Raw genomic sequence first — 24,172 nt, 5'->3', positions numbered from 1 at the left:
CTGTGGGGAGCGGAAACATCCCAGCTGCCATCCCATCACCCCCGGAGGTCTGCAGCAGCGCCGGTAACCGTTACCGGAAACCACAGGTGGCGTCACGAAACAAACTGTACACTAAAAACCGCCTTTTTCAAGAGAAAGCCCAGAGGACGGGCCCGGGAGCCGACTGCCGTGACTTCCTAAACAAGGTAAAAGGCCCGGGTACCGAATCCCCTATATCCACCCTGGGTGACACATCAGTGCAGAGGCGTGGTTACAGCTGCCACTCACTATGTACTGAGCAATGACTGAAGCTGGCCAGCCGCACCTCTATGACTGAAAGCCTGAGGCTGCCGGGAGGAAAAAAGTAAATTTTCTCCCAGCAGCCAGGCTTTAGTGAGGCAGACTCACAGCTTTAGAATGCTGCTAACCTTCAGATTAACCCCAAATGACGTTTTATTCAGAAAATATACTTTTTTTTAACATTTTAAGCATTTTTTAAACACTGGGAAAGAAATAAAATCTGAAATAAATTATTGTCTCAAAAATTATTCTAAATTTTCAGAAACTAGAACTAAAGCAGTTGTCCCAACAGACCTAAGTGAGGGAATATGTAACCAGATTAAATGTCAGAAAATATGAAAAACGGAGTTTTAAATAATGTGGCTGATGTGTATGTAAACCTATGCTTTCAACTACACCGGTTATAACTGTAGCTGTTTTCAACTGTGCAGGTTATAAATAGTGATGAGTAAGCGTGTTCTGTTAACCCTTTCGCCGAGCATGCTCGGGTGCTCACCGAGTATTTACAGTGTGCTCGGAGGGTTATGTTCTAATCACTGCATGTCCATGATTTGCGACTGTTTGACAGCTTTAATACATGTGAGGAATGCCTGACAAACAGGCATTGGAAATCAAGGTCCCAGAGTCTGGAGGAAGAGTGGAGAGGCACACAATCCAAGCTGCTTGAGGTCTAGAGTGAAGTTTCTACAATCAGTGATGGTTTGGGGAGCCATGTCATCTGCTGGTGTAGGTCCACTGTGTTTTATCAAGACCACAGTCAGCGCAGCCGTCTACCAGGAAATTTTAGAGCACTTCATGATTCCCTCTGCCGACAAGCTTTTTGGAGATGGAAATTTCATTCTCCAACAGGACTTGGCACTAGTGTTGATCGAGCACTAAAATGCTCGGGTGCTCGAAGCTCGGGCCGAGCTCACCGTGATACTCGGGTGCTCGAATCGAGCAACGAGCCCAATGTTAGTCTATGGGAGACCCGAGCATTTTTGCGGCGGCACCCCCGGCAGTCTGTAGAAAGCCTAAAAAGTGCCCAAAACGATAGTGACGGTGCTCAAATGACATAGGGACAGCATGGGGATCACCCCAGGAAGCATTTCTGACCCCCAGGTCACTGCTGTCAACAACGTGGTCAGAGGTATTAAGCCACTTTTACGGGCACACAATAAAACGTTCAAAAATGAAACTGAAACTGCTTTCCTGTGAAATATGTTAAGGAACATCCTATCAAGGGTAAAGACTTGTGTATAAGGTACAATAAATAACCAAAACCAAAAATACTCCTCCACACCTTGGGTTATGTTCACAAGTAGCATTTTTTATGTGGTTTTGCACTTTTGTATTGCTTTCAACTGTGACAAATGCATTTACTGGGAAATGTCATTTTAACATTTTAGAACCTTATCTGACCATGTGCTGTGTGACACATGCATACAGTGCTGAAAAGACATGGGAACAGCATGGGGAAGACCCCTGGAAGCATCTCTGACACCCAGGTCACTGCCTAAAAGTGTGCCCATCAGCAGTGATCCTTGCCGAATCAGAAGATGCAGACTTGCAACTATCCCCGTGCAAGTCCTTGTCCCAGGGCAGTGTTCAATTGTACCTCCCCCATTCCTTGCAATGCAAGCGCAAGTATTCAGCCTGCCACCCACCCACCCCCAGGCTGCAATACCATACTGCTTGCTTGCTTGCACTTGAAATTGGGCCTTTTAGGCATGTGGAGGCGGAATCTGGCCACTACGTCATGGCAGCGTCGGCGGCCTGGTATCCATACTCAGTCCCCAGCCGCCCGGCGGCCGGGTGTCCACGCTTGGTCCACAGCCGCCAGGGGGGCGGCCGGGTGTCCATACTCGGTCCCCAGCCGCCCCACGGCCGGGTGCCCACACACGGTCCCCAGCCGCCCCTATTTGTCCCGGTGCGCCTTATACACAAGAGCGCATACCAAAACATTACCTGTGCCCTCCCCAGTGCATTTAGTGGGAAGGACAGCCTAACCACAAACACGTGGACAAGTGAATGTGGCCAGGGATGGTCCATCTCACTGATGATTTCACACTGGGTTAATATAAGATAAGATAAGATAAGATAAGATATACTTTATTTAACCCGGAGGAAATTGCGGTATCACAGCAGCAGAACACAGATCTCGAACATGACACATATGATAACATAACATTTGGAAAGCTTTAGACATTGCTTTTCAGACATTTGTTAAACACCCCCATAGCTGTTGGAACAAACGATCTCCTGTATTTTTCCTTTTTACACCTTACTTGTATTAGGCGATTGCTGAATGTGCTCTTATGTTTCGCAAACAGTTCATAAAGCGGGTGTGTGTTGTTGCCCATTATAGCTCTGCACTTCTTCTTAATCCTATCCTCTACCACCTCTTCAAAAGTCCCAAGCTGTAGGCCCACCGTCGCGCTAGCCTTCTTTATAAGTTTGTTGAGCTTGTTGGCGTCAGCAACACGCACACTGTTACCCCAGCAAATTATTGCCGCAAAGGTGGCACTAGCCACAATGGATTGGTAGAACACCTCAAGCATTTTGCCACACACATTAAACGACCTTAACTTCCTTAGGAAGTACAATCTACTCATCCCCTTCTTGTAGACCTTCTCCATGTGGCACTTCCAGTCTAGCTTGCTATCCAGGTAAACCCCCAAATATTTGAAACTGTCCACCATCTCCACATCCTGACCGTCAATGGTAACAGGTAGGCATACCTTCTTGCACCTTCCATAGCTCATCACCAACTCCCTGTTTTTTTTAACATTTAGTTCTAGATGGTTAGCCTGGCACCATACTACAAAGTCCGCAACCACCCTTCTATATTCCTCTTCATCCTGGTCCTTCCCAATACCGCCAACTATCACAGAGTCATCCGAGTACTTCTGGAGGTGACAACGGTCTGATTTATACTGAAAGTCAGCTGTGTACAATGTAAAGAGGAATGGCGACAGCACTGTTCCCTGCGGGGCTCCGACACTGCTCAGTACACTATCTGATGTAGCCGTCCCCCACCTAACAAACTGTGGCCTATCCGACAGGTAGTCAATTATCCAATTCACAAGTCCCTCATCCACCGCCATTTTAATCAACTTTCCACGCAGTAAGAGTGGCTGTAATGTGTTGAACGCACTAGAGAAATCAAAGAACAAAGCACGCACTGTGGTTCCATCATTGTCCAAAAAGGAATGTACTGTTTGTAGCAGATACGCTACAGCATCGTCCACCCCCAGTCCCTGCCGGTACGCAAACTGAAGAGCATCAGTATGCGCCATCACCCTCGGACACAAGTGAGCAAGTACTATTCTTTCCAAGGACTTCATCACATGCGATGTTAAGGCCACCGGTCTATAGTCCCCCGGGGAAGCCGGGAAGGTAGTCTTGGGAACCGGCACCAGGCCCTGCTGCTTTGCCAATGGCCAGCTTACTAAACTGGTCCCTCACGTCATTTTTGGAGACAGAGAAATGATCTATTTCACCCCCTGTTAATTTAGCTAGTTGTTCCCCGGCCTCCTCCCCCTTCCCTGCTGCTATCGCACCTTTATTGCTGAATCTATTGAAGAACTCATTCATTTCATTAGCCATTCTAAGTCCACCACCCCCTTGCTCCGACCTTGCCTTAAACCCAGTCACTAGCTTCATTCCAGCCCACACCTCTCTGGAGCTTTTTTGTGCAAATTGATTTTCTAATTTAACTCTGAATGCCTCACGGGCAATCTTAATTTTCCCCTTTAGGTCTCGCTGTATAATTTTCAATGCCTCCTTGTCCTTCCTTTTAAAAGCCAGTTTTTTCATGTTTAGTAAATGTTTCAACTCTTTTGTAATCCATGGCTTATTGTTTGCATAACACCAAATCTCTTGAACAGGTACTACAATGTCCATACAGAAGTTGATGTAATCAGTAACTCTGCCAGTAATCTCATTAACATCACAATTCTCTTTCATGGTACACAACACCTCCCAGTCTGTACAATCAAAGCAGTCTTGTAACGCCTCCTCTGCTGCTGGATACCACTTCCTAATCTTTTTAATTGTCACTGGTTGTTTGCGGACGTCTGGTTGGTAAGCAGGAGACAATAGTATGAGGTTGTGGTCAGATTTCCCCAGGGGGGGTAATGCAGCCGATGAATAAGCATTCTTAACATTAGCAAAGAGGAGATCCAGTGTGTTGTTGTCCTGTGTAGGACATTACAATAATATTGTGGAATCCGGGACACAGTTGGACGCTGGGATGCAACACATCCTCCAGACATAGAGGATTGCGGGTCCTGAGTTAATCAGGCATCAACACAAAGTTCAGAAGGTAGACAGCAGCAGTGGTCGGCCTCCTACACAACGAGTAAATTATTCATGATCATGAGGCCATCCATCTCCTTAGCTTTCTGTTCCTTGGAATGCAAGCGCATGTATGTAGTAGCGGCTAGGCCTGAGGTGGTCAGCGTTTTGGCGCATATTCTACCTCCTCCGAGGATTGCTGGATGTTTTCCTGCTACTATCCCAGTTCTATGACTCCCGTTAAAACAAAGCTTCAAGTGATGAATGATGGATGAGGTGGTGGCAAAGGAGAAAGAGAAGGAGGAAAGGGACCATTCACATCAATATCAGGCCAGTCAACCACACATGTCTTGTAGGATATATTTCTGTACCAAAAGGAGCGGTTCAGCTACAGAGTTATAGGGCATACAGTGAATGCAATGCCTACCAAAAATTTCGAGGCACTCCAATGCCCCTTGGAAATGACATGGAGGTCAGAGGGCCTTAACTAATCCTTTTATCCATTTATAGCAACTGAGTCTCCTGTACACTGTTGGCCTAAGCAGTGAATGGAAGGCTTTCCAAAAATTATGAGGAACTGCAATGCCCCTTGAAACAGATGTGGATTACAGCGTACTAAAACCCTCTACCCATTATTGGGGAGTGGGTCTCCCTTAGTGTTCGCCTATGTATTGAAAAGCAAAAGCTGACTAAAATTAGGAGGAAATGCAATGCCCGTTGGAAGAGTCGTGGAGGTGAGAGGTAATTAAAAACAACATTCCAATGCCCCTTGGAAGAGCTGATGAGTTCAGAGTGGTTTAACAGAACGGTTTTAATGGCCCTTGGAAGAGACATGGAGGTCACAGTAGCTTAACAAGACGGTTTTAATGCCCCTTGGAAGAGACATGGAGTTCAGAGTGGTTTAACAAGACGGTTTAATGCCCCTTGGAAGAGACGTGGAGGTCACAGTAGCTTAACAACACGGTTTTAATGCCCCTTGGAAGAGACGTGGAGGTCACAGAAGCTTAACAAGACGGTTTTAATGACCCTTGGAAGAGACGTGGAGTTCAGAGTGGTTTAACAAGACGGTTTTAATGCCCCTTGGAAGAGACGTGGAGGTCACAGTAGCTTAACAAGACGGTTTTAATGCCCCTTGAAAGAGAAGTGGAGTTCAGAGTGGTTTAACAAGAAGGTTTTAATGCCCCTTGGAAGAGACATGGAGTTCAGATTGGTTTAACAAGACGGTTTTAATGCCCCATGGAAGAGACGTGGAGTTCAGAGTGGTTTAATAAGACGGTTTTAATGCCCCTTGGAAGAGACGTGGAGGTCACAGTAGCTTAACAAGACGGTTTTAATGCCCCTTGGAAGAGACGTGGAGTTCACAGTAGCTTAACAAGACGGTTTTAATGCCCCTTGGAAGAGACGTGGAGTTCACAGTAGCTTAACAAGACGGTTTTAATGCCCCTTGGAAGAGACATGGAGTTTAGAGTGGTTTAACAAGACGGTTTTAATGCCCCTTGGAAGAGATGTGGAGGTCACAGTAGCTTAAGAAGACGGTTTTAATGCCCCTAGGAAGAGACGTGGAGTTCAGAGTGGTTTAACAAGACTGTTTTAATGCCCCTTGGAAGAGATGTGGAGGTCACAGTAGCTTAACAAGATGGTTTTAATGCCCCTTGGAAGACACGTGGAGTTCAGAGTGGTTTAACAAGATGGTTTTAATGCCATTTGGAAGCGACGTGGAGGTCACAGTAGCTTAACAAGATGGTTTTAATGCCCCTTGGAAGAGACGTGGAGTTCAGAGTGGTTTAACAAGACGGTTTTAATGCCCCTTGGAAGAGACATGGAGGTCACAGTAGCTTAACAAGACGGTTTTAATGCCCCTTGGAAGAGACGTGGAGTTCAGAGTGGTTTAACAAGATGGTTTTAATGCCCCTTGGAAGAGACGTGGAGGTCACAGTAGCTTAACAAGACAATTTTAATGCCCCTTACAAGAGCCATGCAGTACAGCATATTAAAAACATTATTCCCATTATTGGGGAGTGGGTCTCCCATAGTCTTTGCCTTTGCCTTCCAAGCAAAAGATGCCAAAAATTAGGAGGGAGGAACTTGCAATGCTGGCAACACGGACCACGGTCACCCTGGTGGTATAGTGGTGGTGGAGGCTGAGGATATGGAGAAGAGCAAAAAACAGCCGAAATAAGAAAGTGTAGACCCATGTGTGGGTGTGAAGCGGTGCATGGGAATACACCTCCCGAAATAACACAGTGGATTTGACTTTATGTTACTCTCCTGTCATTTAGTGGTGATGAGAAGTCTGGCCCAATCCAGCCCTTGTTCATTTTGATAAGGGTCAGCTTGTCAGCATTGTCAGTTGACAGGCGAGTGCGCTTATCAGTTATAATTTCCCTAGCGGCACTAAAAACACGCTCCGATAACACGCTAGCGGCAGGGCAGGACCTCCAAGGCGTACAGAGCGAGTTAATTCCAAGTGTCCAGCTTGGATACCCAATAATTAAAAGGCACAGAGGAATCACGGAGGACGCTGGTACAGTCGGCAAGGTACTCCTTCACCATCTTTTGAAACTTTCCACTCCTTGTGAGAGTACCCCGCGCCTCAGGGCCTGTAAGCTGGGCGGGTCTCAGAAAACTGTCCCAGAACGTTGACAGTGTTCCCCTGCCTCTGCTGGATTGGAGTTGCGTCTCTCTCGCCTGTACGCCTTGGTTGGGCAACGAACTGTGACCTCTGCCGCTAGCGTGTTCAGATGGGGATTTTTTTTCACAGTTCTGCAGCAAGGGCCTTCTGGTACTGCCCCATTTTTGTAGACCTCTCCACCTCATGAATAAGAGAGTGAAAGTACTCCTTGTAGCGGGGGTCTAAAAGTGTCACCAACCAGTAATGACTGTCACCCAACATTTTGACAACGCAAGGGGCACGGTTAAGGCAGCGTAACATAAAGTCAGCCATGCGTGTCAGACTGGTAACGGGCAAGACTTCCATGTCCTCACCAAGATGATGACTGACCATGCTCTCCTTCTCCTCCTCCTCCCCCCTGTCCTCAGGCCACCCACGCTGAGCCGACGGTATGACAGTTGTACAGGTACTACCGTCTACAGTGCATGATACCACCTCCTGTTCCTCCTCCTCCTCCTCCTCTCCCTCATTGTCCCCCAATGCACATTGGGATGAGATGAGGCTGGGCTGTGTGTAATCGCCCGCTACGGCTTCTTGATCCATCTCATCATACTCCGGCTGCAATGCCTCCTCTTTAATTCTCTGCAGAGAGCGTTGCAAAAGACAGACAAGTGGGATGCTGACGCTAATGATGGCGTCATCGCCACTCACCATCTTGGTGGACTCCTCAAAGTTTGTCAGGATGGTACATATCTCAGACATCCAGGTCCACTCCTGAGGTCTTATGTGTGGAGTCTGACCTGAATATCGACGGCCTTGTTGCAGCTGGTACTCCACAACTGCTCTCTTCTGCTCACAAATCCTTTGCAACATGTGGAGGGTAGAGTTCCAACGCGTGGGGACATCACACACCAGTCGGTGTGCCAGAAGCAGCAAAAGTTGCTGCAACACAGCAAGGGAGGCGGAAGCTGCAGCCGACTTCCGAAAATGAGCTGACAGGCGGCGTACTTTGATGAGCAGATCTGGCAACTCGGGGTATGATTTAAGAAACCACTGAACCACGAGGTTAAGCACATGAGCCAGGCATGGTACGTGTGTGATCTCGCCTCGCCTCAGAGCGGCCACCAGGTTACGGCCATTGTCACACACGACCATGCCTGGATGTAGGTTTAGCGGTCTCAGCCACCGATCTGCCTGCTCTTTCACAGCTGTCCACAACTCACAAGCAGTGTGAGGTTTATCACCTAAGCTTATGAGTTTCAGCACAACTTGTTGCCGCTTGGCTGAGGCAGTACTGCAGTGCTTCCAGCTTGTAACCGATGTGGTGATATCTGAGATGGAGGCTGAACATGAGGAGGAGGAGGAGGATGTTGCGCAGGAGCTGTACACTGTGGAGGCAACTCTGACAGACATAGGGCCCGCAATCCTCGGTGTGGGGAGGATGTGTTCAGTCCCAAGGTCCGACTGGGTCCCGGCTTCCACTATGTTTACCCAGTGTGCCGTCAGGGAGATGTACCGTCCATGGCCACAAGCACTTGTCCATGTGTCCGTTGTGAGGTGGACTCTCCCAGTAACTGCGTTGTTGAGGGCACGGCAGATGTTTTGGGACACGTGCTTGTGTAGTGCGGGGATGGCACATCGGGCAAAATAGTGTCGGCTGGGGACCGAGTACCAAGGGACGGCCACCGCCATAAGGTTGCGGAAGGATTCCGTCTCCACAAGCCTAAAAGGCAGCATTTCCAACGCAAGCTGTTGTGAAATGTGCGAATTTAGGACTGTGGCCTGTGGGGCATTGGCTGCGAATTTGCGCTTTTGTTCAAAGGTCTGGGATATGGACAATTGAACATTGTGGTGGGACGTGGACGTTGATGCGTTTCTTGAGAAACTGCCATAACAAGTGAAGACTGAGAGGAGGGGGCATCTTTGCATGCAGTATGGACAGGGGATTGCCTTGCACGCACAACAGGAACTGTGACTGTCCGCATAGATGTGTCCGTCAAGGCAGGAAGGCCGTCACAGAGAGTGACCGACAGCAAATCGCCAAGGGACCGCCCCCAAAAGAGGAGAGGAGGAGGAGAAAAAGAATGGAGACAGGGTGTGGTCTCAACCTGTCTAGCCAGACCGCACCCGGCAGCCAAGATGGATGGGAGCAAAAGCCAAGCCTCTGCCCCTGCCCTGCCGCAGTACCAAGCCACCCCCTTCACCATGGAGGAAGATATGGAAAAGCTGTCCCCGGAGGATGTGGAGTTCCTCGAGAGCGAGGTCCTCGAGCTGGGCCAGCAAGTGGAGCGAGCCCAGCAGGCAGCGGTCGCCCGGTGGAAAAGTGAGCTGCTGAAAAAACTGGCAGCACGCCGGAAAGTGAAACTGGATGCCAGCAGCCGCACACCAGCCCCAGCGGAGCTCGCAGAAGACCAGGAGGCCGTGTGGAGTACAGGAGCAGGTAGGAGAGAATCCCCAGCCCCGGGCGCTGCCAGCGCCGACCTGCTCCTGGGCCTCCTGCCCCAGCCCTCGCCATATGCCGCCGCGCTCTGGCCGGAACCATTATGCAGCCCGGAACCTCCACCCCCGGGCGCGGAGCCAGAAAACCCCCCACCAAGAGCCTTCCCGGAACTTCCACCTCTGAGCGCGGTACCGGAGAGTCCCCCATACAGAGTCCTTACGGAACCTCTGATCCCGGGCGCTGAAGCTGCGGGCCTGTTACTGGGAGCCCTCTCGCCACCTCCGCCTCCGGCGCTGGAGTGGATCTATGGCGCGCCGGTCTTCGACTGGTCCACCCGCTTCGAGGATCAGCAGCCGTGCCCGCTCCTCCCAATACCAGCACCCCTGGTTGCCTGCCCCGGCGGAGAGGAGTTATGCTGGGACAACCGAGGGGGGGGGACCTGATGGGGCTCTCCTATGAACCTGAGTCCGCCGCCCTGCAGAGGAAGGAGTTCTGCAGGCGGGAGCTCCGGCAATTGGAGAGGGAGCGACGCACGCGGGAAGCGTGCAATGAACACCTGGAGGCCCGTGACAAGGCCGCCAAGTAGCAAGTACGCCAGGCAGAGACAGCCCACCCCAGCCCCCGTGAGGAGGGCCTCATCGTGAAATTCAATTTAAAAGCTGGGTGGGGCTTTATCCGCAGTCCTGATTTCAACAGGGACATCTTTGTCAACCGGCGGGATGTGGAGCCTGAGCTGGAGGAAGGCCATCCCGACCGGAACCTGTATCCGGGAGACCGTGTCACGTTCACCCGGCACCATGGTGAGCGTGGCTGGTATGCCCTGCATGTGTACCATGCCAACAATGACGCACCGCTGCAGGAAGTCCCTCGTGACTTGGCTGGGTCAGGGAAGAATGAGGAGTACCCCAGGAGGGGTCCCCAGTACTATGCATGGTACTGGGACTGAACATAACTGTATATAGTCACCCGCCAGGGTGCTGTATTGCCATTTTGTTCTTATAGTATGTTTTCTTAGGTACACATAAGGGTATAGAGACATGAGGGATGAGGACAGTGATCTCCCTAAAAACTTTCCATTATAAATAGTTTAGCACTTCTTAAAGTGCACCCTATTGGTTTTATAAGTGCAATCATTACCTCAGAACAAAAACCCGTTTGGCGTGGCGGAAGACGAGGTCCAGTGTCTGGATCGTATATGCCCTGCAGCCACGCCCAGGGCCTACGTTAAGGGTTTGCGGACGGGTTCCTCATTCTGCTGCTGTTGCACCCTGGTGCAGAAACACTCTTGAAAATGTTTTATATGAAAAGTGCTCTTATAATGTTTTACAAATGTAACGTTAAAAGTGATGTGCCTCCCATAAAGGGAAGAATGTTTTTACAGTCTTATATGCAAATGCATTCAAAAATTTTGTATGTCAAGTATCCCTGTTTTTGCTTTGTTCCAGCCCGCGGACAGGCTGTGTTTTACCGGGGGGAAATGTAGCGCCCCTGAGGGTTCAGTCGCCACAGAGGTACTGCACCTCACCCAGAGGTGTGGTGCCTCCCTTCACTCAGGAGGGAGTGCTGCACGGAACCCCAATGCCTGCATCAAACACTACAGTACCCCAGGCCAGCAGGGGGGGGCAAGACGCAATGTAGTTTTCTGCTGAGCCCTGACCCTGGCTGGGGTGGGGGGAACCCAAAGTTAGGGGGAACCAGTAGTGGGTGTGAGTGGAGGAAGTAGTTCATGGGAGCACTCATACAGTAGATATATAAAAGGTAGACATCTTAACAGTAGTTGGTGGAGTTGGAGTAGGGACAGTTCAGAGGAACAGTCTGGGAGAAGAGTCTCTGTAGGAGCTCTGCTCCACTACAAGGGCCTAGGACAGAGGCCCAGGAGGGGAGCAGCGAGTAAGCTCCATTCTACAGAAGGTTTCCTAGGGGAGTACGGCGAGTGCAGGTGGCACCCACACACCCCGAACCTGCCAAGTGTCAGGAGGATCTAGGCCGCAAGAAGGGGACCGGCTCCTGGCCCAGTCGTGCAGCTTCAAGCCTCGGCTGGAAAAACCGGAGGCTTCTGGCTTCTATAGCCATTAGTCGAACTCCCACTCCAATCCAAGTAAGGTCAAGCAGGTCTGTGCAACTCCGACGGACAGGGGGGACCTAGCAGCACCCGAACAGGATTCACAGTGGGAAGCGCAGGGCAGGAGGGAGTAAAGACCCAGCGTGAAGTCGGTCTAGAGAGGTACATAAGAAAGTGGGGTTCTGCCAGGCACACCTGAACTGCCTGAGGAAGGACTGAGCCCCTGCCCGGTGAACGCAGCGCGACGCGGGAGGTTTGCACCAGTACAGTGCACCTGCGGACTGTCTAACAACTGTGAGTAAATCTTGAATGACTGCATTGAGCTGCCTCCGCTCCTTTCTTTCGCCGGTGCCATTTCCCTCCCTGCACTACAATGCCCAGCGCACCTCCATTCATCTACACTGCCCTGAGGCCTGCTCCACCTGTGGGGAGCCGTTCCTTCACAAGCTGCCCTGCCATCCGCCTCAGAGGACTGCTGCAGCGCTGGTGATCCTCACCAGACAGAACAGGTGGCGTCACAACAAATTCCCTATAAATATACCCCCCCTTTTTTGACTGACCGCCCTGGGTCATGGACCGGGCCAGCCACCGTGATGATCTCCCCCTAAAGCAGCCATAAGGCCCGGCTGCCGAGTACCCCACGGCCCTGGGGGCGAGTCACTGACATGTGCCTGATCATGCTGGTGGTGGTCAGGCTGGTAGTTTTGTCACCCCTGCTGATTCTGGCCTGGCAGGTGGTACAAATGGCCTTTTTGGGGTTATCAGCAGAGTCTTTAAAAAAATTCCAGACTCTGGAAGACCTACCGGTTGTACTTGCAACGTCCCTCGTGTTGGTGTTACGGGGAACGGTTGCCCGCCTTCTGCCTGCGGCCACCACACTGCTTCTTCCTGCCTGTTGGGGTACTCTGCCTCCCTCCCCCTGTGTGTCACGGGTGTGTCGCCACGAAGATCGTCACGATTACACAGCCTGACTTCTCGCAGCTGACTTTTTGGTGCTTTGTGTTTTCGGCAGTGAGGGAGTTAATTCTCTCTCTGTGCTAGACGAGGTCCAGCCTCGCCCAGCTGCAATCAATGCTGCTGTAGTGAGTCTCCTTCAAATGCCTGCTGGTCTGTTTGGGAAGTGTCGGTGAAAGCATTTCATACAGACTTACAGAGCGGATCGTGGTATTTGGAGGAGACTCACTACAGCAGCATTGATTGCAGCTGGGCGAGGCTGGACCTCGTCTAGCACAGAGAGAGAATTAACACCCTCACTGCCGAAAACACAAAGCACCAAAAAGTCAGCTGCGAGAAGTCAGGCTGTGTAATCGTGACGATCTTCGTGGCGACACACCCGTGACACTGTGTGCTTCTGGCCTCGCTCTGCATGTCCTCCTGCCACGTTGGGTCAGTTACCAGATCATCCACCACCTCCTCCTCTTCCACTTACGCACCACGGTCCTCCTCCTCACTTTGTGGCAATTGCCTTCCTGTGACCGTGGCTGTTCAAATATTTGGCCATCGCTACATGGGATCTCCTCTTCCACCACTTCAAGCGGAGCAGGCGTGAGGCCCAAATATGGAAATGGACCAGTGAACAGATCTTCAGAGTGTCCAACTGTGGGATCAGTTGCTGTCTGACGACACTCGGCATGGTGGGAGGAAGGAGCATCAGGGTGAGAAGGAGTATGCAGTCGAGACTCATGGCTCCGAACACTTGACCGTGTGGAAGACAGACCGGAGGTAGTGGTGCCCATGTGAGTGGAAGTATTATCTGCTATCTAATTAATAACCTGTTCACACTGATCAGTTCGCAATAGTGGTGTTGTGTGCTTCCATAGTAATTCGGTCAAGAACTGGGAGTGAAAAGATGTGGCTGTTGGTTGTGGCACATTTTCACCTTGACCACGGCCCCATCCTCTGCACGCACCATCAACAGAACGTCCAGTTCCACATCCCTTGCCCATTGTAAATGAAGCAAAATAGCTTACACTCGCACGATCAATGGCAAAAGGGTAATAAAAAGGAGATTAGAACCGTGGAAGAGGAAAACCACAGTTCTATTTATCTGGCTTACACCAGAATCCTTTAAACAGATATATTTGTGTCTGAACAGTCAGCGATACACTCTGTTTTTTTTTTTATGGAAAAAAGGCAAAAAAGTTGATAATACAGAGATTTGAACCGTGGAACTGCAAAACCACAGTTCTAGTTCTCTGGCCGAAACCAGACTCTTTTAAACAGATATATTTGTGTCTGAACACTCACAGACACACTCAATTTTTTTTTGTGGGGGGGGAATTACCAAAAGGTTAATAAGACAGGTATTTGTACAGTCTGACTGAGGGAATAAAAAAGAGGATTTAGATGAAAAAAAGGATTTTTCCTGGCCCCTGAGACCTGGGGCTAAGTCTAGCAATGTGAGAAGCAGCACACAGGACTGTAATGCAGTGTTTGTTGGTATAACCACTGCCTCTCCTATACAGCCTGCCTGCCTGCCTATCTGGGATGGATATTAGTCCTGAGAAGGACTGTTTGTTTGATTTTGCAGGCTTTAGAGACCCTACACTACCTATTTCGCAGTATAAATCTCTCCCTAGCTCAGCAGCACTCTCCCTACACCGTCTGATCCGTAGCAACTGTGTCCAAGATGGCGGCGCCCGGTTTTAAATACTCGAGGTGATGCTGTGCGGCCAGCCAATCACTTTAATGCCCACAACCAACATGGCTGCGGCATTACAGTAACTGGCTGGCAATCCCTGCATGTTCATTGGCTCTGTAAAGAGCGCCAAACGTGCAGGGCGGAGACCCGAGCTCCCGCCCGAGTAACCCGAAAATGCTCGATGCTCGCCGAACATCCCGAGTAGTGAGATGCTCGGGCGAGTACCGAGCAGTGTCGAGCATGCTCTCTCAACACTACTTGGCACCTGTCCACAATGCCAAAAGTACCAATACCTGGTTTACAAACAACAGTATCACTCTGCTTGATTGGCCAGCAAACTCGCCTGACCTTAACCCCATAGAGAATCTATGAGGTATTGTCAAGAGGAAGATGAGACACCAGACCCAACAATGCAGACGAGCTGAAGGCTGCTATCAAAGCAACCGGGGCTTCCATAACACCCCAGCAGTGCCACAGGCTGATCGCCTCCATGCTACACCACATTGATGCAGTAATTGATGCAAAAGGAGCCCCGACCAAGTATTGACTGCATTTACTGAACATACATTTCAGTAGGCCAACATTTTGGATTTTAAAATAATTTTTCAAGCTGTTGTTATAAAGTATTCTAATTTACTGAGATAATGACATTTGTGTTTTCATTGGCTGTAAGCCATAATCATCAACATTAACAGAAATAAACAGTTGAAATAGATCACTCTGTTTGTAATGACTCTATATGAGTTTCACTTTTTGTATTGAAGAACTGAAATAAATTAACTTTTTGATGATATTCTAATTTTGCGAGAAACACCTGTATATTAATTGAGCATGGAATAGTTTACCAAACCCTTACTTGTTTCATGATGATCCCACTGATATCCAGTACCGACATATCCGCCTTCTTACACTCATTCTTCTCCCATATGATGGCACTAACTCTCTCAGATGTAGGACTTGTGCCTTGCATCCAAAACAGGTGGTTCTGCAGAACAAACATAAGATGCCAAAGGTTAACCTATATTTAAAAAGAAAAAGAAAAAAACAGGCCTCCAATCTTTTCAATCCTGTGAGCTAAATTAAACTCTGTGTAACATGGAGCCAACATATTTAAAGGGTATCTGTCACCAGGTTTTTGCTACCTCATCTGAGAGCAGCATAATGTTTAGAGAGAGACCCTGATTACTGCGATGTACAGTGCTGATCACCATTATTGGCTCCCCTTCATTTTTTTCATAGACATGAGGATTTTTTAATTAGTGGTCCAAAGTAATACAACAATAAAACATTGTTCTTCAACTTCCATGTTGCAATTTCAAAGAAAAACATAAACAGCATATGCAGCAATAAAGGCACCCCTAATTAATACTTGGTTGCACACACTTTGCCATTGATGACATTCTCCAAACATTTCTTGTAGCCATCTATAAGCTTCTTGCACTTCTCAACTGGAATTTTCTCCCACTCTTCCTTTACAGTTTGTTCAAGCTCTTGAATGCTTGAATGTTTGAAGGGTTCTTTTTCCCAATGGCAGATTTCAACTCTCCCCAAAGATTTTCAATGAGATCGAGGTCAGGACTCATTGCTGGCCATTTTAAAACAGTCGATCTTTTCTTTTTCAACCATTCAACCATTCCGGTGTACTTTTGCTGGAGAACCCATCTTCAACTAAACCAAGTTTTCTTACACTGGATAAGACATTTCGCTCAAAAATCTTTTGATAATTCTCTGATTTCATGATTCCTGTGATACAGTCAAGGCCTTCAGTACCAGACTCAGCAAAGCAACCCCACGGCATTATGGATCCTCCACCATGATTAACTGTTGGTAAGGTCTTCTTTTCCTTATAAGTTTCATTACACCGTCTGTAAACAAACTGTTGCTTTGCATTGCCAAAAAGCTCTATTTTTGTTTCATCTGTCCACAGAACATTTTCCCAGAAGGATTGTGGTTTGTCAAGGTACTTTTTGGCAAAGATCAGTCATTCCTTTTTATGTTTTTTCTTCAGAAATGGTTTCTTTCTTGGCCTTCGCCCATAAAGCTCTGCTTGGTTTAGTGTGTGGTGTATGGTACTTGTTGAAACATGACCCCAGACTGTTCCAGGTTGGCCTTCTGCTCTGTGGATGTTTGACTTGGTGTTTTCTCCACCATTTGCACCAACCTTCGAAGACATCTCTTATCAATTTTCCTCTTTCCCCCACGTCAAGGGAGGTTCTTGACGGTTTCATGGTTGGAAAACTTCTTAATAATATGTCACACTGTTGAAAGTGGGATACCAAGGTCTTTGGAGATGGCCTTATAACCTTTGGAAGTTTTGTGCTTGCTAATAACAGCAGATCTGATGTCCTCAAACAGCTCCTTTGTCTTCATCATTGTGACAAAGGAACAGGGCCTACCATGTGACTTTTTAAAACACTAAAGTCATCATTCATTGGCTAATTCATGTCACATGGGCACCGACAATTAATCACAGGTGAATCTTTTTTGTGATTTACCACAATCAAAATGTGTTTCCATACTAAATTAATGTAAAGGGTGCCAATACCAGTGACACAGCAAGCTTTAGGTTTTTCTATTTTTCCATCCCATTGTTTTTTGTTTTAAATTATTGCTTATCATTTGCTCTTTTGTATTTAACACGAGTGCTCTATACAAAAAAACTGTTTCACTTGATTCATTTTATTCAGGAGATATTCCACATTATGTACTTAAACTTCATGGATGCCAATAACGATGAGCAGGACTGTATCACTTTGCTGGAAGGTGCAGTTTTGATAAAATCACTGTTTAATCTACTTTAGATCTAGCAGTTATCTGAATGCTGAGCTCTGTATAACCCCGCACACTCCACTGATTGGCAGCTTTCTGTGTACACTGTGTATAGGCAGAAAGCTACCAATTAGTGGGAGGTCATTATTATACAGAGCTCAACAATATAGAGGACTACATGGCAGCAAGTTTAATATTCCTAACAGTTGTAATCTCCTGCTGATAAAAAAGTGATTTTATCAAAACTACGGCAAGCAGCCCAGTAAGTGACACATCACTGGAATCAGGGTCTCAGTCTTTAGATTATACTCTATATAATAAAAACTGGAATGACAATAATTGCAATAGGGTATTATCGAGATTACAAGGGAAAAAAAGTAAAATAGGATTTGCTCACCAGGTGGGGTTGTGACAGTCAAAACCCCTTAGTTTGCTAGTATGAAAACGGCTGCTGCAGATCCACCAAATGATAGGGTGCAAACTTGGAGATAAAGTGGATGTAAACCCGCGTTGGTGAGGATCCAATATACGATGAGAGACTAGATACAGTATGGAAGTGGTTTTGCCAACGCGTTTCGAGGTAATCATAGCTCTTCATCAGGACAAATCACAATAATTGTTAACATATAAAACCGCATCCATACTGTATCTGGTCTCTCATTATATATTGGATCCTCAGCAGCGTGGGTTTACATCCACTTTATCTCCAAGTTTACATTATACTGCTCTCAGATTAGGTGGCAATAACATGGTGACCAATTCCCTTTAAGACATTTTTCTCATGTCCAGTAATTATTTTCATTTTTGGAATAATTTTGAGATCATAAAACCAGAAATAAATTGTAGCAATATAGGATCTATTCAATTGAATATGAACGTGTCATAAAATGTTTTCTGGTTACCTCTTTTCTGTATGCCAGCCATTTTTTAGCTGGATAAAAAAAATTTAGCCTGCAAAACTTTTTTACAGCCAAAAAAAAATAAATAGTAACAGGATCTTTTTTTTTTCTTTATCATTGAAGCCTGTGAGGACAGATAATGAATGTTTTCCATTTTGCTTCTGTTTTATGCTTCATTTGTATCTACACAAATAACCAAAGCCTTACACAGTATTAAAGTGGTTTTCCATCTTACTTTTTTATCAGCATCTTCTTAATAAAAATAATAAAATAAGCTGTACTTAATACTGATGGTCCAGCGCTGCACTCCCTCACTTCCTATTCGTATTTTTTGACTCAGTTAAGGCGATTATTGCATGTGACTGCTGCAGCCAATCACTGAGCTTATCAGTCTTGTGCCGAATACGTTGATCTGGGGAACCCCTTTAAATGTGGCTATATTGATCCCTGGAAGTGTCAATACCCGCCATATAATTGTTAAAACCACCATACATATTAGACTAAATTTGGCCAAACACGCCGATATCAACAGGTTCCTCTGCAAGCATAATGTGAATGGGAGGTCATGGGAGGTAAAAATCCAGCATGTCCGACTTTGGGCTTTAGTTCAGCGGACAGACATTCAGACAGCTGTCCAGCACACTAACCCTATAATATTTTAGTATCAAGTGAAATATTTAAAAGGAATCTGTCAGTGCGATCAACCCTTCCAAGCCATCCATATGGGCATGTAGGTCATAGGAAGCTGAATAAAATGATACCTGAGAATGATGCATGAGAATCTGACTCCAGAGCTTATCTTAAATAAAAGGGGGAGTTACCAGTGTGAGACAAGTAACTAACACAGAAAAGGAGAAATAAAATTTGCATTCTTGCAAACACATTTTTTTGCAGCTCTGCTGTATTGCAACAATGTTTCAACCCTGTCTGCCTTTGAACTGGAAGCTGAGAGGAACGTGCAGATGTGTCAGATATAATCACACACAGCTCTGCAGTGAGATCAGGAGATCAGAGAGTGGTCATTACACATCACACTGATAACTCCCCCTTATATTTATAATAAGCTCTGGAGGCAGATTCTCTCAAATTGGAGTGAATCTGAAGTGGGCATAGTATGGAGAAGTAGTATCATGGGGTGAGACCTGCAACTCCAACCAGTTGCACAAAAAAACCTCTTAGAAGTGCACAGCTCAGGAGACAGAATTATGACTTTCTATTTACTACATCCACTCTGCACTGTGTGCATACTCTCCTGAGCTGTGGTATTCTAGGAGGTCTTGTGGGGGCCTCAGAGCCGGGTGACCCACCAATATGCTCAGAATGGACTTAAAACATACAAAATATCTGAAAAATTTAGATACTCTATAAAGCAGATGACTCAAGTTTGAAAGTTATTCACCTTAGGGAATAACTGTCCAATCACTGGGGGTCTGAGCGGCGTGGTCTCTACCGATCCTGCCCCGCTCAATGGAGCAGAGGTGGATCATCCACAATACTGCTCCATTCATTCTAATGGAAACACCGGAGATCAGCAGGATGCTGGGCTTGGCAATCTCCGTTCTCCCATTAAGAATGAATGGAGTAGTAGTACGAGTGATCAACCTCCACTCCGATTAGTACGAGTGATCAACCTCCACTCCGATTCTCAGAAACACTGGGGAAAAACCACCTGAGGATAGGGGATAATTTTCCAACTTGAGACAACCCCTCTAAGGAGCATTAACACTGCAGCCATTAATTGGAAACTGATTATCGATCTAAACAGGCTGTCAATCACCCGATGCACAAGCAAAACGTTCATTCGTCGGGTGAAATGATTTTTAAGCTTAGTGAAAGGGATCCTGTCACTCCAAAATAACTGCATAAACATTTATACAGGGGACATAGCCCCTACAAAAATCATACCAGGCATATATAGTTTAGTGTAATATTTGCTGAAAAAGCAACATTTATTTAATATGCAAATGAGGGTACTTAGTGTGCACCCTTGGTGTGGCCTAAGCTTTGGTGAACCGTTATGACCAAATATTTGAAAATTGAAGCCAGCCCCTTGTCTTGATTGATAATGATCCATTGCTAGGAGCAAGCACTGTCTAACATCAGTTCCCCTGTCTGCACTTGCACACCAAGTGTCTGTCTGTCTGCAGCTGTCACTCCATGCACCTAAAAGTAGTGAGCAGCTTCAATGCAAGGGTGCACTGAATTGCCCTCATATAAAAATTAAAATATTAAGTTTAAACTGTATATACCTGGGCTACGTCTCCTATATACGTGTATTTGCAGATCAATTGGCATTTTGGGGGTTAAAGATTCCCCTTAAATATCATGGTTCTCAGCAATACATTGCCCTGCGTAGAAATGTGCTCCTGAGAACAATTCTTTCCTGTGTGCACAGGACAATCATATTAACGATCGTTCTGTGGCACATGAAAGTGAGGCCACGTCCTGTCTATACACGCTATTAAGCGACTGCCAGTCGGCTTCATATAGCAGATCAGCGGTCGTTTAAAGGCTGGAACTAGTGATGAGCGAACGTGCTCGCCACTGCTCGGTACTCGCCCGAGTATCACGGTGCTCGACAAGCTCGGCGACTATTTCCATATTGCTCGGCGGGAACTCGGGTCCGCGCCCTGCATGTTTGGCGCTCTTTAGAGAGCAAATGAGCATGCAGGGATTGCCTGCCATGCACTGTAATGCCGTAGCCATGTTGGTTGTGGGCATTGCAGTGATTGGCTGGCCGCACAGCATCATAAGGTCTATATAAGACATGACGCCGCTATGCTCGTCACAGTCTACCCCGGAAACAGGCAGAGTAGGGAGAGCTGCTGCTGAATCAGAGATTTGCTTGTTTATAGTTAGTATAGGTATTCCACAACATACAACCACTGGCAAAAATTATGGAATCACCGGGTTCGGAGGATGTTCATTCAGCTGTTTAATGTTGTTGAAAAAAAGCAGATCACAGACATGGCACAAAACTGAAGTCATTTCAAATGGCAACTTTAGGGCTTTAAGAAACACTAAAAGAAATCAAGATAAAAAATGTGGTACTCAGTAAGGGTAATTTTTTTCAGACCAAGCAGAGGGAAAAAATTATGGAATCACTCAATTCTGAGGAAAAAATTATGAAATCATGAAAAACAAACACACAAAAGAACACTCCAATACATCACTAGTATTTTGTTGCACCACCTTTGGCTGGCTTTAATAACAGCTTGCAGTCTCTGAGGCATGAAATTAATGAGTGACAAACAGTACTCTTCATCAATCTGGCTCCAACTTTCTCTGATTGCTGATGCCAGATCAGCTTTGCAGGTTGGAGCCTTGTCATGGATCATTTTCATGGACCATTTTCTTCAACTTTGGATCTGGACCATTTGCAGGCCATGACATTGACCTTATGTGTCTTCGTTCAAGGAATGTGTTCACCGTTTTTGCTCTATGGCAGGATGCATTATCATCTTGAAAAATGATGTCATCATCCCCAAACATCCTTTCAATTAATGGGATAAGAAAACTGTCCAAAATATCAATGTAAACTTTGGCATTTATTGAAGATGCAATGACAGCCATCTCCCCAGTGCCTTTACCTGACATGCAGCCCCATATCATCAATGACTGTGGAAATTTGCATGTTCTCTTCATGCAGTCATCTTTATAAATCTCATTGGAACGGCACCAAACAAAAGTTCCAGCATCATCACCTTTCCCAATTCAGATTCGCGATTCATCACTGAATGTGACTTTCATCCAGTCATCCACAGTCCACGATTGCTTTTCCTTAGCCCATTGTAACCTTGTTTTTTTCTGTTTAGGTGTTAATGATGGCTTATGTTTAGCTTTTCTGTATGTAAATCCCATTTCCTTTAGGCGGTTTCTTACAGTTCGGTCACAGACATTGACTCCAGTTTCCTCCCATTCGTTCCTCATTTGTTTTGCTGTGCATTTCCTGTTTTGGAGACATATTGCTTTAAGTTTCAGGTCTAGATGCTTTGATGTCTTCCTTGGTCTACCAGTATGTTTGCCTTTAACAACCTTCCCATGTTGTTTGTATTTGGTCCAGATTTTAGACACAGCTGACTGTGAACAAGCAACATCTTTTGCAACATTGCGTGATGATTTACCTTCTTTTAAGAGTTTGATAATCCTCTCCATTGTTTCAATTGACATCTCTCATGTTGGAGCCATGATTCATGTCAGTCCACTTGGTGCAACATCTCTCCAAGGTGTGACCACTCCTTTTTAAATGCAGACTAACGAGCAGATCTACTTTGATGCAGGTGTTAGTTTTGGAAATGAATATTTCCAGGGTGATTCCATAATTTTTTCCTCAGAATTGAGTGATTCCATATTTTTTTCCCTTTGTTTGGTCTGAAAAAAAATGACCCTTACTGAGTACCACATTTTTAATATTGATTTCTTTTAGTGTTTCTTAAAGCCCTAAAGTTGCCATTTGAAATGACTTTAGTTTTGTGCCATGTCTGTGATCTGCTGTTTTTCAACAACTTTAAACAACTGAATGAACATCCTCCGAGCCTGGTGATTCCATAATTTTTGCCAGGAGTTGTATATATATATATATATATCCATCTTAACTAACAGTCCTTCTGAGGACTAATCCAGCTGCATATCATCAGTGGTGATAGCAGCAGGCACGCAGGGTATGTGGCAGACTGCAGTGCATATAGTGCAAGAGGGTCCATTGAACGTCCTGTTAATATAGGTATTCCATAACATATATACTGTATATATATCCATCTGAACTAACAATCCTTCTGGGGACTAATCCAGGTGCATATTTTCAGTGGTGAAGGTGATAGTAGGACTTAGGCAGGCAGGCAGTGTATGTGGCAGACTGCAGTGCATATAGTGCAAGAGGGTCCATAGTACGTTCCAGCTGCTGCCGTTCTTACAGATATTTATAGACATAGCCAAGGTATCAGGGGCCAGGGCAATTTTTTTTTATCTTAATCCTGGTTATTTGCTTAAAAACCAAGGCAGGCAGGGTATGTGACAGACTGCAGTGCATGATACAGCACAAGAGGGTCCATTGCATGTTCAACTTCTGAGTGATCCTGCTGTGACAAATATTGGTAGACATAGCCCCAGGTATCAGGGGCCAGGGCAAATTTTTTTTTCTATCTTAATCCTGGTTATTTGCTTAAAAAGCAATCCAGAGTACACCATTTTCTGCTCCATTTGCTTGTTGGCAGTGCAGAATACAGCCAGATCTGTTCCATATTTCAGCAATAAGAATCCAGAAATTTGAACTGAACCTGGGAAATATTGGCCTCCTTTTCCATTCTGTTGCAATGTATCGGTCAAGCTATTCACACTATGCCTCTGTGTAGAATAATATTAGTAAATTACAGGCCTGTTATTTAAAACCGTGGTTCTCTGTCAGACATATCACATATAACTGCGTTCCAAAATCAGCCATTTCTAGTGAACCTGGAAAATATTGTACTCCATTTAAAATGGGCAAGATGGAGGGCAAGGGACAGGGAAGTGGACGTGATGGTGCATGCAGAGGCCGAGGCCGTAGGCAAGCTGAAATTGTGCCACAACAAACACCCACATCTTGTCGCCCGACCTTCCTGTCCCAATTGCTAGGGGACCACAGTACACTACTATTGAACACAGAGCAGTGTCAAAAAGTTGTTGGATGGATAGCAGATAATGCTTCCAGTCACTTTGCCACCACCACTGCCACCCTGTCTACCACACGGTCAAGTCTCAGCAACTGTGAGTCTGGACCGCATATTCCTCACCCTGATCCTCCTTCCTCCCACTATGCCGAGTGCCCGGAGACAACTGATCCCACATTTGGACACTCAGAAGAACTGCTTACTTTTCCATTTGTAGATTCGGGCCTCTCGCCCGGCCAGATTCAAGCGAGTCAAGAGGAGAACGTGTGTAGCGATGCCCAAATATTTGAGCAGCCATGGTCACACGAAGGCAATGGTGGGAAAGTGCAATTACTGTCTCAAGACGTGGATTATGATAATGATGAGAGACAATTGCCCGAAAGTTAGGAGGAGGACCAGGGAGTGGAAGTGGAAGAAGAGGTGGTGGATGATATAGTAACTAACCCAACCAGACAGGGGGACATGCAGAGCGAGGACAGCAGCACACAGGGAGAGGGAGGCGTAGCACCCAAACAGGTAGGAAGAAGCAGTGTGGTGGCCGCAGA

The 24,172-nt window shown here is 46.5% G+C and overlaps 1 protein-coding gene across 3 annotated transcripts in view; it reads right to left on the bottom strand.

Moving 5' to 3' along the window:
• PHTF1 (putative homeodomain transcription factor 1) overlaps positions 1–24,172 on the bottom strand; it is a 383,734-nt gene that overhangs the window by 128,564 nt on the left and 230,998 nt on the right. For all 3 annotated transcript variants that reach the window (XM_073667168.1, XM_073667167.1, XM_073667166.1), the window contains one exon: positions 15,168–15,296. In XM_073667168.1, the coding sequence (XP_073523269.1) occupies positions 15,168–15,296 (129 nt within the window). The remainder of the gene's footprint in view (positions 1–15,167; positions 15,297–24,172) is intronic.

This window comes from Phyllobates terribilis, unplaced genomic scaffold, assembly GCF_046119375.1.
Source record: "Phyllobates terribilis strain yellow unplaced genomic scaffold, ASM4611937v1 Scaffold_2__4_contigs__length_985480577, whole genome shotgun sequence".
NCBI classification, from domain to species: Eukaryota; Metazoa; Chordata; class Amphibia; order Anura; family Dendrobatidae; genus Phyllobates; species Phyllobates terribilis.
This window is presented reverse-complemented; position numbering and strand designations above follow the sequence as displayed.